Genomic DNA, 14339 nt, shown 5'->3' on the forward strand with positions numbered 1-14339 from the left:
TTGTTCATTATCAAATAGTGTGCGAGCCTGAAAATACTTGAATTTGCAAACTTTGAGCAAGGAGATAGATATCACATAGCTAATCAAGAAAATTATATTTTATAAAGTTTCCTGAAAAGGATGCTAAGGGGAGGAATTTTTTTTACGCCCATGTGATCTATGATAGAACAAATCTAAAAGTAATTAACTCTAAAAATAAGGCCCAGGATGAGTATGTCTAATTCACTTGAGAAAGAAGGCAAGTGGGATGGCACAAAAATGAAGTTTTTTAAGACCTGTTTGTCATCAGTCACAAAAGCTCTACATGGATGTAATAACATCTTAGTCACTGAGCCTCCTATAAAAAAAGAAAAAAGTTGGAGTGGCTGAAATCTTGAGATGGATGAATTTAGTATGACCTCATTCACACTTCGATGGGATCTTTTTCATTAGGATTTTTGGTAAACTGTGAATATAAATAATGTAAAATCTACAGAGATATTCTCTTCCACTACAGCTCAGAGACACAGCATCTATTGTTGATAGACTCTGAGGACAGAAAGAGTACCATGTCAGTCATTATAATGTAGTGTTTGCAAGATATAAAAAAAAAAAAGTACTTTTATCTGCATTCAGGTTACTTTTAAAAACATAAAGGCTATGTAACATGAAGTAACAGCATAGAATAAAGACCACAAACATCTCTTGTAAGCATGTGGGTTTCGGGGGGAAACAGTATCCTACACAAATAATGACCAGATTCAGGTTTAACTTATATGATCTAGCAGGCTGACAATTTCATAAGTTTTATAAGCCTGTGAGGTTATACTAAGTTAGAGTCAAAAATAAAATTGAGGTGAGACAAAATATAAGGACAATTGTAACTTTGACTGTTTACTAGATATTACTGAAACAGTTTACCAAAGCTTAGAAGAAAATATAAGAAAAGATGCCATTAGCTGCTAACATGGGGTCACAAGGGAATTCTGAAGAGAGGGACGTTTTGATGCTGAGTTTCAATACTGAATCGTTCCCCTTCTGGAATCTACATGATGTGAACCAAACACATCATGAATTGCTGTGTCTTCTCCCTTTCATCTCCTCTTGTATCACAGCAATATTCAGATATTTATTCAACTTGCTTTGAACATGAATAATACTAGTATGGAGTTCTGTGTGATGGCTTCACTCCATCATCAGCCTAACAGTACAATATCTTGTTGGTTTACACAGTAGGACACTCTTCACGGAAGAATATCTCTCACTTTGCCTTATCCTTTTAGCCTCCCATACACGGTACTTGTAAACATTAAAAATCATAATGGCACCTTATTCAAGGACTATCAGTCTTTCAGGAAATCTCTAGTAGGAGTCAAGATAAAAATCAAATGGACAGAAATCCCTTAGTCTTGCCTGGACCCCTACTACTATAGATATGAGTAATTTTACAAACATAATCATATCTAATCCTTACAAAAACAGAAAGGTAAAGGAATTACATGCCCCTTTTTATAAATGAGGAGACGAAGGATAAAAGGTCCAACAAAACATGCTTGATCGGACAGAGAGTAAAGAGTCACCAGGCCCAGAATTCAGTGTGATGTTCCCAGTGTCATACAAAGTGGGTGGTTTTGTTTTTTATTGCTAAGAATAACAAAAACAGACTGGTGAAGCAGTGCACAGTGAAGGCCCACACACTGAAACAAAGCGTCCCCAGGATGGAATATTCCAAGATTCTTCTTGAAATTTAAGAAAATGGTCAATAAATGACAATGACACATGCTCGTCATTCTCTTGGTTTTGTTTTGGTTGCTTTTCACATCTATCTCCGAATATCACTCCTTGTAAATGTTTCCAGACAGTATTCGAAGCAATTAACTAAAAAAATTCTCTTACATACACATGGAAAAAACCATAATCATCTATTTAATGTGATAAAAATTCCTTGAAAAGGTTTCAATTAAGTTATTCATGTGATAGGTAAAAATATTTTATGGAAATAAAAAGTCTTCCTTTTCCTCTAAACTATTAAATAGTTAACTCACTGAAATATACAAATCCTATTAAAAAAGAATTCTGTAACCACATTCTATACTTTAAAATCTACATTCAAATACTTTTTAAAAAATAAATAATATTTACCTTACCTCTCTTTTTCACATTCATGAAACACACATATGTGCACACGTGCACACACACACACACAGATCCAAATATGCATCCTTAAAACATTTAATTTCCAATCATAGTTGCCCATATAAGACAGTTTTATGTTCATTTTGTCCACTTGCAATGAGCTGTTCTGGGCCAAAGCAACCTGAAGATTTTCTTTAAAAAGAAACTAAAAATCCCACACAAAAACGTCCTCTCCCCTCCCCTTTTTAATTCCTTTTTTTGATGCTAGTACAAGTCACAAGCAGATTATCCCTCCCTTTCCCCTTTCCTGCCTGTAAAATCCAAGTTAGACAAACACTGTGTGGCTGAAATGACATATTTGAATGGAATTCAGACCCACCAGTTCCTGTTTATGTTTCTGATTTGAGAATGTTGTCTTCTCATTCACTATACATTAGGAACACTGCAAAGCCATAAATAGTGTTGGGTTACATGCAGGCAGAACCAATGAGCATTAATCATTACTTCCAGCCAACTGGCAAAAGCAGCAGCTGATGGAACACGACACCCTTCAGCTCTGTATAAATGGACATTCCAGAGAGTGAGAGTGTGTGTATGTGTGTGTGCGCCTGTGTGTGCGCGTGTGTGTGTTTCCTTTCAGTCTCCATTTTATGAATGAAACTCCAGGCTCTATAGAGTCCATTCATGGAAGACAAATGCTTCCAGGGCTCTGCCCCCAGGGATCAATCAGTCATGGGTAAAACTGATATGATTGGTTTAAGACAGCCTTCAGCCTTCCATTACGGACTTAAAATGCAGTCCCTGTCCATTTGACCTGTGTTAATGCATAAAGAGTAAATCCAGACCATAGTCTCAATTCTCAAATCAAATCACTAGCCAGTGCCACTTACTGTAACTGTAGATTGAGAGCATATTTAAGTATTTCTTAGAAAAAGTGGTAGAGTACACCAGAGCACTGTTTTGGGAGATTTGCTATTTTAACTCAGAAAAATGAGGAGAACCCCTAGGAGGCACGTGGGCCAAGAAAAAGCAAAGTCAGGTTGAGAAGCCAATCCCGGATCTCTACTGGAATAACAAAATCAAGTAGAAGACACCACCGTCACTTTTCACAAGTGAAGCACCTAAAAATCGGAAATTCAGTGATCCACTAGTCCACAAAGCACTGGCTGAGGAAAAGAAAATCATCTTTGGATGTTGGAGAAACAGACAGAATGTTGACATTTTCCGAAGGATCAATAGCTCATTCCTTTAAATTCCCAAGTGATTCTCCAGTTGAATTTCTTGAAGCAATAGTTTTAAAGTTAGGATGGAAAAAAAAAAAAAAAATATGAGCCGCCATGTTTCAGGAGAAAATGTAGCCATAAGCAAATGATGCTTACTAATGGAACAGGGCCAAGGCTTGGCCTTTGGGAGTGTTAAATATCAGGTACAAAAAGCCAAAGTTCATGAAACCATAATCATCGCTGCACTGGAAATTAACTAAAGATGGTAATGCTTAAAAATACCTAGAGTTTTTAGAAGGAAAAAAGCTATTTATGAGCAATTATGGGGATAATTTGTGAAGAGTCTGTCATATACCAAACAGTGTTAAACACATAATAGGTTTTATCTGCCATCTGCAACTCGGTCCTTGACTCCAGAGGGAAGAACGCTTCTCTCTTCCAGGGACGTAAAGCCAAACAGGGAAAAGAGTTGCAGTCACAATCTCTGCATACATCTCCAAACAATTTCTCACAAAATCTTTACCATGCCTGTTGAAGAACGGACGAGGAGAAATGTAAAAGATGCCAAGTCTTTGGCTTTAAACCTGTGAAGGACTGTCTACTGTGGCATCATGACAATTTAATATGTATCTTCCAATTTCTAATAACTGATTAATAAATGAGCAGAGAATACATAAAGTTACTGACATATTTTAGAATTCAAAATTGAAATGCCCGACATAGCCAATAATAAAGAATTCTATAATCTCCCAGCCAGAGAAAATATGGAACAGAGGCAAGACTACTGAAGGGTGAACATACATTGAATTATTAATTCCTAAATACCAGTCTTTATTCAAGGCTTTAACATTTTCTTCTTCTCTTTGAGGTGGTTTAATAGATATGTAAACAAAAGATGAAATTAAGCTCAATATTTTCAAATGCATTATTTCATATTTGAAATATTAAAATTATAATTATTGGCCATAGGACCTTCCACTTTAGAGATGCGGAAGCCTGCTAGTTTATGGAAAGCCTGGGTGTTTTGTTTTGTTTTTAAAGATTTTATTTATTTATTTGACAGAGAGAGATCAAGTAGGCAGAGAGGCAGGCAGAGAGAGCGGGGAAACAGGCTCCCTGCCAAGCAGAGAGCCCGATGTGGAGCTCGATCCCAGGACCCTGAGATCATGACCTGAGGTGAAAGCAGAGGCTTAACCCACTGAGCCACCCAGGTGCCCCAAGCCTGGGTGTTTGAAATAAGTATCAGTAGGGGTGCCTGGGTGGCTCAGTCATTAGGCATGTGCCTTTGGCTCAGGTCATGATCCCAGGGTCCTGGGATCGAGTCCCCCATTAGGCTCTCTGCCACTCCCTTGCTTGTGTTCCCTCTCTCACTGCCTCTCTCTGTGTTAAATAAATAAATAAAATCTTTAAGAAAATAAATAAGTATCAGGAGCTCTTACTCCCTCTGTTCCATCTGACTTCCATTAGCATTTTCAACAGTTTCCTTTTGTAATCACTGAATTCCTTGTGTTTCTTGAACAATATGTTTGGTTGTTTACTTATGTGTAACTCAATTGTTCAGAAAAGATGTGAGAAAATTTATTAGAAAATATACATGAGGTCAATTTCTCTAAAATATGTATCTCCTCTTGTAAATAAATAATAAAAACCATTTAAAAAATAGTAAACGCTGATGACAAAATTTCTGAGATACTACTCTGATAGTAGTAGTAACACTCATTGTAGTAATAGTTTCTAGATAAATTACTAGGTAATTGTGGTCTTCCGAATTTTGTTCCCTTGTGTTCACTTTTTTGAAATTCTATGTAAGTGCAATCAATTGATCGAGGTCCTGAAGAATCTTTTCCAAACTCACAAAGCACTATTTATTTCTCTTCCTATGTAGCTGCAGAAAATAATTATTATTTTGCTTATTATTCATCTTGCTCTGTTCTCCACTGATTCCAACCTGTAACTTCCGCTTTAAAACCTTATTATAAACTTTGCAAGGTGAATCCTGAGCAAGGCTTACTAGAAACAGCATTAAAAATTACTCGACTACTTTTCCTATGATTTGACTAAGATGAGTAGCCACCAACACAGCAAAAACACAGAACAACAATGACAATGGAAAAATTTTCCTCCCTTGCCATTTTAGAAACCCAAGAGTATTTATATTTAACTCTCTTGCTTAAAGGGCCAGCTTGGGCCTCTATGAGTACCAGATAAATTTATCAGCTCTGACAGCTGAAACTAGAACATAGTCTTAGTTTTCACGTACTTAACATGAAGTAAATATGTCTTCAGTGTTTATTTCATTACTTCTCTGCCTATATATGATTTTTCTACGTGCTAAAAACCAATATCTTTCTTTAGATGTATAAAGGTTTGTCTCTTGGCTTTTTTCTAAGTCCTAAGGTGACAAGAAGGATATGGGGAAACTTGGGAAGGCTGCTTGGGTGAAGAATGGATTTAAAAATGGAGGATGGTTGGGGCGCCTGGGTGGCTCAGTGGGTTAAGCTGCTGCCTTCCGCTCAGGTCATGATCTCAGGGTCCTGGGATCGAGCCCCGCATCGGGCTGTCTGCACAGCAGGGAGCCTGCTTCCCTTCCTCTCTCTCTGCCTGCCTCTCTGCCTACTTGTGATCTCTCTGTCAAATAAATAAATAAAATCTTTAAAAAAAAAAAAAAATGGAGGATGGAAAAGTCCTACTATCTTCTCCCAAATGTAAGCTTCCTTATATCTGTTTTATATAATGCAGTTCCTCATAAGCTTTCTGGTGAAAAATGGATTCAGCTGATAAAAGATTGAAAATGACTGCTCTAGTTAAATTCAAAGCCTTTGAGAGCTATCAAAAAATTTTTTTTAAGATTTTATTTTTAAGTAATCTCTATACCAGACATGGGGCTGGACCCTGTAACCCCGAGATCAAGAAGAGCTACATGCTCTACTGACTGAGCCAGGCAGGCCCCCTGAGCTACCAAACATTTTAACAAAGAATAGATGAGACCCAAATAAGAAGGCTCAGATAAACTCAAATTTCATATACAATCCAAGCATTTTAGAGCTTGATGAGAGCTGTTAATTAGCTACCTTTTCCTTCTAATTATTACTAAGCCTTTTCCAGAAGACCTATTATGGTAAGTCACTTTCTTGACAATCTCAACTATTGACCATGTTTATGTTATTTTTTTTTTAAAGGAAACAGAATGCATTTCAATCCTAAATGTCACTGGAGGCCCCATATTTTCTGTCTTACAACAGTGACCACCTCACAACTGGAATAAAATTTGGGAACCATCTAACATAAAGGAAAAAGCACACCTCAGGTCTCAGGGCAGACCTTTTATTGCTCTCAGGGAGAACTTGGACAAAGCACAGGAAAACTTAATCCAAAAATTAGAGTATAGGATCAATAATATAGTAAGAAATGGTGGATTAGGGGCGCCTGGGTGGCTCAGTGGGTTAAGCCTCTGCCTTCAGCTCAGGTCATGATCTCAGGGTCCTGGGATCGAGCCCCGAATCGGGCTCTCTGCTCAGCAGGGAGCCTGCTTCCTCCTCTCTCTCTGCCTGCCTCTCTGCCTGCTTGTGATCTCTCTCTCTCTGTCAAATAAATAAATAAAAAATCTTAAAAAAAATGGGGCGCCTGGGTGGCTCAGTGGGTTAAGCCGCTGTCTTCGGCTCAGGTCATGATCTCAGGGTCCTGGGATCGAGTCCTGCATCGGGCTCTCTGCTCGGCAGGGAGCCTGCTTCCCTCTCTCTCTCTCTCTGCCTGCCTCTCTGTCTACTTGTGATCTCTCTCTGTCAAATAAATAAATAAAATCTTTAAAAAAAAAAAATCTTAAAAAAAAAAAAAGAAAGAAATGGTGGATTAAGGTACTTTGGACAACTATGTAGAAAGACAGTGGTGAGCCGTATACTAAACCAAGAAAATCTGGGTTCCAGTTTTGACTATTTCACAAAATATCTGTGTACCTGGAGATAAGTTAATAGGAATGAGCCTCAGGCATTTTTTTTTAATTTTTATTTAATTTTTAAATTTCTTTTCAGTGTTCCACAATTCATTGTTTATTAAGAGGAAACAGGTTCCCCACTGAGCAAAGTGCCTAATGCAGGGCTCGATCCCAAAACCCGGAGATCATGACCTGAACTGAAAGCAGAGGCTTTAACCCACTGAGCCACCCAGGCGCCCCAAGCCTCAGGCATTTTATCTGTACAGTGGCGGTGTGGGAAAGGAATATGAACTAGATGATCTCTAAGAGCATTCAGTTTAAAAATTTCTAATCCTGTGAAACAACACTTTGTGTCAATTTCCCAATTTAAAATCAGCGTTCACAACCTTGGCCACCACATACATGTCACACACCTCCAAACTGAAGGAAGGCCTCATCAGTACCAGCAGAGTAGCCCTACAAAACACCAAGAATAAACACAGAAGCCTTTCTTCAGGAGATACATGATGTCAGCTTTCCCCACTACCCTCTCCCTCTACTTCCTCCTCTCCTGAAGCTCAAGGCTTGTCTGCCATTTTCTGATTTAAGCAACTTTCTTCCTGTCCTTGAAAGCTCTGCTTCCTCCCCCCATCCAGCTCTTAAACTGCTCCATCCCCTGGCTGGGAGGCATCTTTTAAACTAAGTCAAGTGACAGAATAGACCCTGAGGGTTAAAAATATCTTATTCAAGTACTACTCACTCCCAGCCACTCTTAGGTTGAGATTTTCAGTGTATCCCCAAATGCAGAGGAACAAAGCACTAACTGTGGATTGCAAACACCATACAGGGAGGAACGGGAGATCCAGTAAGAACTGTATTAATTCTGCTCCCCCCTCTAAGGCAGAGCTGGGTACAAACTAATAGCACATCAGTTAGGTTCGCAACATGTGGGACTATAATATCCTTTTCTTAGCACTCTTTTCACTTAAAGGACTGATGTGCTTAATCTGGACACTTCTAATACTCCAAATAGGTTGATATTTTAAAATATAATACTTATTCTGTCTTATTAGAAAAGTAGTACCTAAGCATTATTAAAATGCAAAGCCCTTTACAGACAAAATAGAAACTGCCTAGGATTTCATCACCCTATAGAGCCACAGGATTGCTGCATTGGGTCTTATTTTACATGAGTCATATATTACAGTATGTATGTACACACATTACAGTACAGTATGTATTTACAGTCATATATACAGTAAAAAACTTTTTTACTCAGGTTTCATTTCATTAAATTTTTAAAAAGGTTTTATTTTTAAGTAATCTCTATATCCAACATGGGGCTCAAACTCACAACCCTGAGATCAAGAGTCACAAGTTCTACTGACTAAGCCAGCCAGGTGGCCCTCATTAATTTTTTTTTAAACCTGACCTCAAATGCCTACATAATATTCCTCTAATGGATAGCTATAACTTATTCTTCCTTTCAGTTACTATATATTAGTAACACTTCTCTCTCCCTCAAATATTCGGTGTGCCTTCCATTCCTTAACATAATTTCCAGGGTGAAATGACCTGGTCACAGGGTATAGACAACGTGTGCTGATATTTTCTTAAGCCAAACTTTAGCTTCATGTTTTTCATGTTCCCACCACCACCCTGAAAATACTACCATGTAAACCATCCCCCCTCCAAAAAAAAAAAAAAAAAAAAAAGAAGAAGAAGAAGAAGAGGAAGAAGAAGAAAGAAAGAAACAAAAGACCAACCAATCAATGAACACAAAAATATGTTGCTCTGAATATATAAAATATTTACCTCCTTGGGCACTGCAAATCTGTAAAACCTCATGTACAAACATGAAAATGGGAAAGTAACTATAATTCTATGCAAGCAGGGCTCTGCATAAGGAAATCCCATGCAAGCCATCAATGCATGTTCAATTAATATAGTCACTTGGCCATTTGATCAAGAAAGAGAAAATCCCAGTGGATTCAGGAGCCGGCACCCAACTAAAAGAAACCTGTGTGCTGCTTTGTGCAGTACTCTTAGACTAGAGAAGATGAGAAAGAAAATAAAAAGATGTGATTATCTAGAACTTAATATCATAATATAATCGTCACCACACTGTACTGGGTCACCAACTTGGCCCTAAATACCATTTTTTTAATCTTCTCAGTGTCCTCTGATCCAGGTTTTCTTCTCTTTTCCTGAATTAAAATTTCTACTCTACTAACATAATATTTTGCATTTTTTTTAGCTTAAATACTCAGCAGTTGAAATTGCATTCCTGTAATTATAATTATAACTAATAGACCTTCCATTTCCCATGTCATAATTAATGTCAGGCTTTATTAGAGCATAATCATGCTGCCTTTTCACTTATAAAGCTTCTTTTATTTTCACAACATTTATGTTATATTGAATTAAGCAATAAAGAGTTCTAGAGGATTTCTGAAAGGAAAACCTTTGGATCACAGATGCTAGGTAAACTATGAAACGTTTTTGCATTGTTTTTAAATCACACAAACTAGTTTCTAATGTCCCATTTGCTCAACATCAGTAAGTGAACCAAGAAATCAATGATCCAGCGATAAATACATTATTAGGTTCCCTAAAAAGATTATTTAATGTGCTCTCGGCAAGGATGAAAGAACTAATGACCACAAAACAAAATATCTGGAGCTCATACTTGTTGAGATCGATCTATGAATGTATGACATATGCAGACTCATCAACTCAAGGGCAGCAACTTTGTGGCCAGGGAAATACATTTTGACACATGCATATAATTTTTCACAGGCCCTGGTTACACACTGTTACTGAAGGTTTTTTAGACCACAACCAAAAGACACAAATTTACGATTTAACTATTCAAACAAGTCAGAACTATATCCTATTGGCAATACTGAAATTAGAATTCAAAGGTGCCATACAACTTCTTTAATAATCTGCAATAGAATTTAGAGGGAAGAATAATTTAATAATATTAAATTATTATTTAATATAAATTAACAGTTTCTCAAATGTTAAAGAACTATTCGACACGCTGTTTGCAAGGTATTATGGTACACTTAACAGAAGACATGCCCTCGTTCCCTTTAAAATAGGATACTAGACAGAACGATTATGTCCCCCACAATTCACCGTAGATGTCCTAATGCCCAATGTGATCGTATTTGGAGATGGGGCCTCTGAGAAGTAATAAGGGTTGGATTAGATCATGAGGGGGGCCCTCATGAGATAATCAGTGCCCTTATAAGAAGAGGAAGAAGGATCAGAACTCGCTTACTCTCTCTCTTTTCACATAAGGACACAGTGAGAAAGTGGCCATCTGCAAGCCAGGAAGAGGGTCCTTCCCAGGAATTAAATCCGCCGGCACCCTGACCTTGGGACTTGTCAGCATGCAGAACCGTGAGAAATAAATGTGTGTTGCTGAAGCTTCCCAGGCATTGGTAGTTTATTAGAGCAGCCTGAGCTAAGCCATGGACTATGTTTTTCAGCTACATCTGTGCTTTGGAGGGTTGGACACTGACAGACTCTGAAGTTCATATCACGTATGGTCCACCAATAATGCATCTTCTCAAGAAGAATCACACACGCTCCACACCATGTTATACATAATTTTACATGTAACATAAATATGAGGAAAAGAGATTTATATGGAGCTAACCACAGAATCAAGAAAATGGTTTCAATGTCAATCTTGCTAGATGATACACATAAAAACATTTCTAGAACATGTAGATATTCTCTAAATGCTATACTTTATAAGTCCTTTTGAACACATTATTTGGGCTATTTTATATGTATTTTCTATGTAAAGTTTCTTGAAGTCATGGTGACTTCAAAAAACTGTGCAGCAAATAAAAATATGGTTTGGGGGGAAAAGATTTGAAATTTACAGAGAAAAATGAATCTCATCTATAGTAAAATCCATTATATAACAGGGTTCTTAATGATGGATGGAAACTATGGAAAAATATACAAAATTCTAAACTGAAACCACTATGGTACATTTCAGGTACATTTAGTCTCTGAATTACAGAGAATGAGAGGCAAGCATTCAAATAAAGGCCCTCATGCCATATGTTTAAATTTTTTAAATTGTAAACCAACCAACAAACAGATAAATAAATATGTTTCCTCCTCCCGTGCCTTGGAAATATATCATTTGCAACAACTGGAAGGCCACATAGACTTTAGAATTTAGAATCTGAGGAAATCTCTCAGATTAGCCCTGGAATAGGACGGCAGGGGGTCAGCTTCTATTCTAGTCTTTGAGACCCCAGCTCACGTCGCTTCCTGTCTCTTTTCCTATCCCATAACCCCACATTGCACCACCTCGCATGGGGGGCTCAAGCAGGCCCATGGGTGCATCCAAACTCCATCCTCATTCAGCTACAAACAGCTACTCGGTGGCTATTTCCTTGGACCTCAGAGCGGACACAGGAGCAGTATGTTCTGCCTTCACAAAACTGAGCCTGGGATGCGACTGCTTGGGCTCTGGAAGTGGACTTAGGACCTCTCAGGCAGGGAATTCATGGGTCCTTGGTAGCTGGTGCTCTTTCTAAAGGTGGAGGCATGACCTCTGAGTAGGCAATTTCTTGGACAATCCTTTGAACTTCTTGCCCAAAGAAGGATGGCCAAAGGGAGACTCTGAGCTATAGGGTTCCCCTTTTGCTGAACTTCAAGAGAAATTTTTAACAAAGCAGGTGACTTTATGCAAGTTAAAAACACAAATTAGAGACAATATTCTTTCCTCAGGTAGAACAGATAGAAAAACTCAGCAGTTATTCCTAGAGAAGCAACAGTTTCTCACAAAGAACAACCATAACGTTGCATCTCAACAAGAGGAAATTACATTGTTTTCAAGTATTTCCAAGTCCACAACCATCTTTTCACCAGTTATAATAATGTTAAAATGTTCTGTAAGAACATGGTGCCCTTCATATAAATATTAGCTTTTATTTCATACTTTCTTTCAAAATTCCTGAGAGGTCTGAAAAGCAGACATCCTGATTTTGAGATTATAACGGGTGAAAATGAGACGAATTAAATAATTCTTCTCAAGTCTGACTGAAGTTGGTGATAAATTTGTAACGATTTACATTTCCTTCCTTTCAGAAGACCCCCTTTCTCCATCTTGATATGATGTGGGGGCTTTCTGGTATAGTGAGACCAAAGGTAAGCTCTATGAATAAACCATTTTGAAGCCCAGATATTGTATTTTTGCTTTTCTTCTTCTAATATGTAAGAATCCTTGCTTTTGGACCACCTTTACTGCCATCAGTAAAGGAAAATAACAAATAGTTATAAGCAATGAATGAGCCAATACAAAAGAATATTACTTTCTGGAAGCACTGTTATTATTATTGCTCCAGTAGCAGCCAGAATCAAGAAAAGAGTTACAATGTTACTCTCTTGGACTAAGAGTGTGCCTAATTTTACAAATTACACCTTTCTCTGGACGGGTTTCATTTCTAGGCATTACGTCAATCATCAGCTCAAGCCAAAATGGTTTGATAGTCCAACTTCACGTAGAAAGACTCAAAGAAGGGAAAAATCAGAAAGATTCCACACCAAATGGTCATGAGCTACCCAATCTGACGCCAACATTAATCAGAGTGACAGACTAGCAAAAAGATGTCTTAAATGTAACGTAAAGTATGGGCCTACCTGAATCGTATGCAAAGTCTCTGGGTTCCTGTTTAATCATCAGAGGAGGAGGGAAGCTTTGGCTGGCCGCACCACCAACCATGGTGTTGTGTTCATACACCGGGTCGTGGTACTCCTGCTTAAAGCCTTGAGGTGGGAAGGGGATGTTTGGCTCAGACATCTGCCGTTGGTACATAGGACGTCCTTCCCTTGGCATTGACGGCAAAGGAGGAAAAGAATTACAGGGTTCAGATAGCTGGCGGCGAAATCTGGGGAATAAGAGAGCATGTTTTAAATAAAAGGGTAAGGAGGAACACTCTTTAAAATATTGCTACAGTTTCAACTGCTTTGTTAATGGGCATGATACAACTGACCTGAAGTGCAAATCTTTTTTTAAAAGATTATTTATTTATTTATTTATTTTTCTTGGGGGTAGGGAAGAACAACAGAGGGAGAGAGAGAGAATGAGCAGGGGAAGAGGCAGAGGGAGAAGCAGACTCCTGCTGAGCAGGGAGCCTGATTCGGGCTCCATCCCAGGACTCCAGGATCATGACCCAAGCCAAAGGCAGATGCTTAACCAACCGAGCCACCCAGGTGCCCCCGAAGGGCAAATTTTTAATAAGGACTGGATTTCTCCTTCCTAGGTTTTGTTTTTGTTTTAAGATTTTATTTATTTATTTGACAGACAGAGATCACAAGTAGGCAGAAAAGCAGGCAGAGAGAGTGGAGGAAGCAGGCTCCCTGCTGCGCAGAGAGCCCAATGCGGGGCTCTATCCAGGACCCTGAGATCGTGACCTGAGCCGAAGGCAGAAGCTTTAACCCACTGAGCCACTCAGGCACCCCAACACCATGTTTTTTAATCACAATATGACTTGTGTTCCTTGATAAACTGTCCCTTGCAGCACCATTTTGGAACATCACAGTGAATTAAAGGGTAGGAATAGGAGAGTATTATTTTGAGGAAATACACCCCCTGACAGCTAAAATGCCCAATTATAAACAAACTGGATCATCTACCAAATTTCTATATTAAGAGGGTCTCAAGTATTTATATACCAGAACATACATACCAGGAAAACCAGAATCTGATTCCAAAGTACATCCTCTATCTCTTAACTGCTACCGAACTAATCAACAAACATACCAAAAAATCAACCTACCTAACTGGTTTTCCTTCCCTTACCAATCAGTTACTGAGGAAGCAAGAGAGGAATGACCCTCTTCTCAAACGGGCAGGACTCTTAAATCTTCAACAGTGTTCTAAAGAACACTATATTCCGGTGAGAAAAAAAGCGGGGAAATATCACAGAGGCTAAAATCTGAGCTGGTTTTTATTTTTTTTTTATTTTTTTTTAAAGATTTTATTTATTTATTTGACAGACAGAGATCACAAGTAGGCAGAGAGGCAGACAGATAGAGAGAGAGGGGGAAGCAGG

At 38.3% G+C, this 14339-nt stretch overlaps 1 protein-coding gene across 7 annotated transcripts in view; it reads right to left on the reverse strand.

Annotated features, from left to right (window-relative positions):
* ETV1 (ETS variant transcription factor 1) overlaps window positions 1–14339 on the reverse strand; it is a 103226-nt gene that overhangs the window by 24349 nt on the left and 64538 nt on the right. For all 7 annotated transcript variants that reach the window (XM_047695539.1, XM_047695540.1, XM_047695538.1 and 4 more), the window contains one exon: window positions 12925–13172. In XM_047695539.1, the coding sequence (XP_047551495.1) occupies window positions 12925–13172 (248 nt within the window). The remainder of the gene's footprint in view (window positions 1–12924; window positions 13173–14339) is intronic.

The sequence above is a fragment of the Lutra lutra genome, chromosome 11, assembly GCF_902655055.1.
Source record: "Lutra lutra chromosome 11, mLutLut1.2, whole genome shotgun sequence".
Taxonomy (NCBI): Eukaryota; Metazoa; Chordata; class Mammalia; order Carnivora; family Mustelidae; genus Lutra; species Lutra lutra.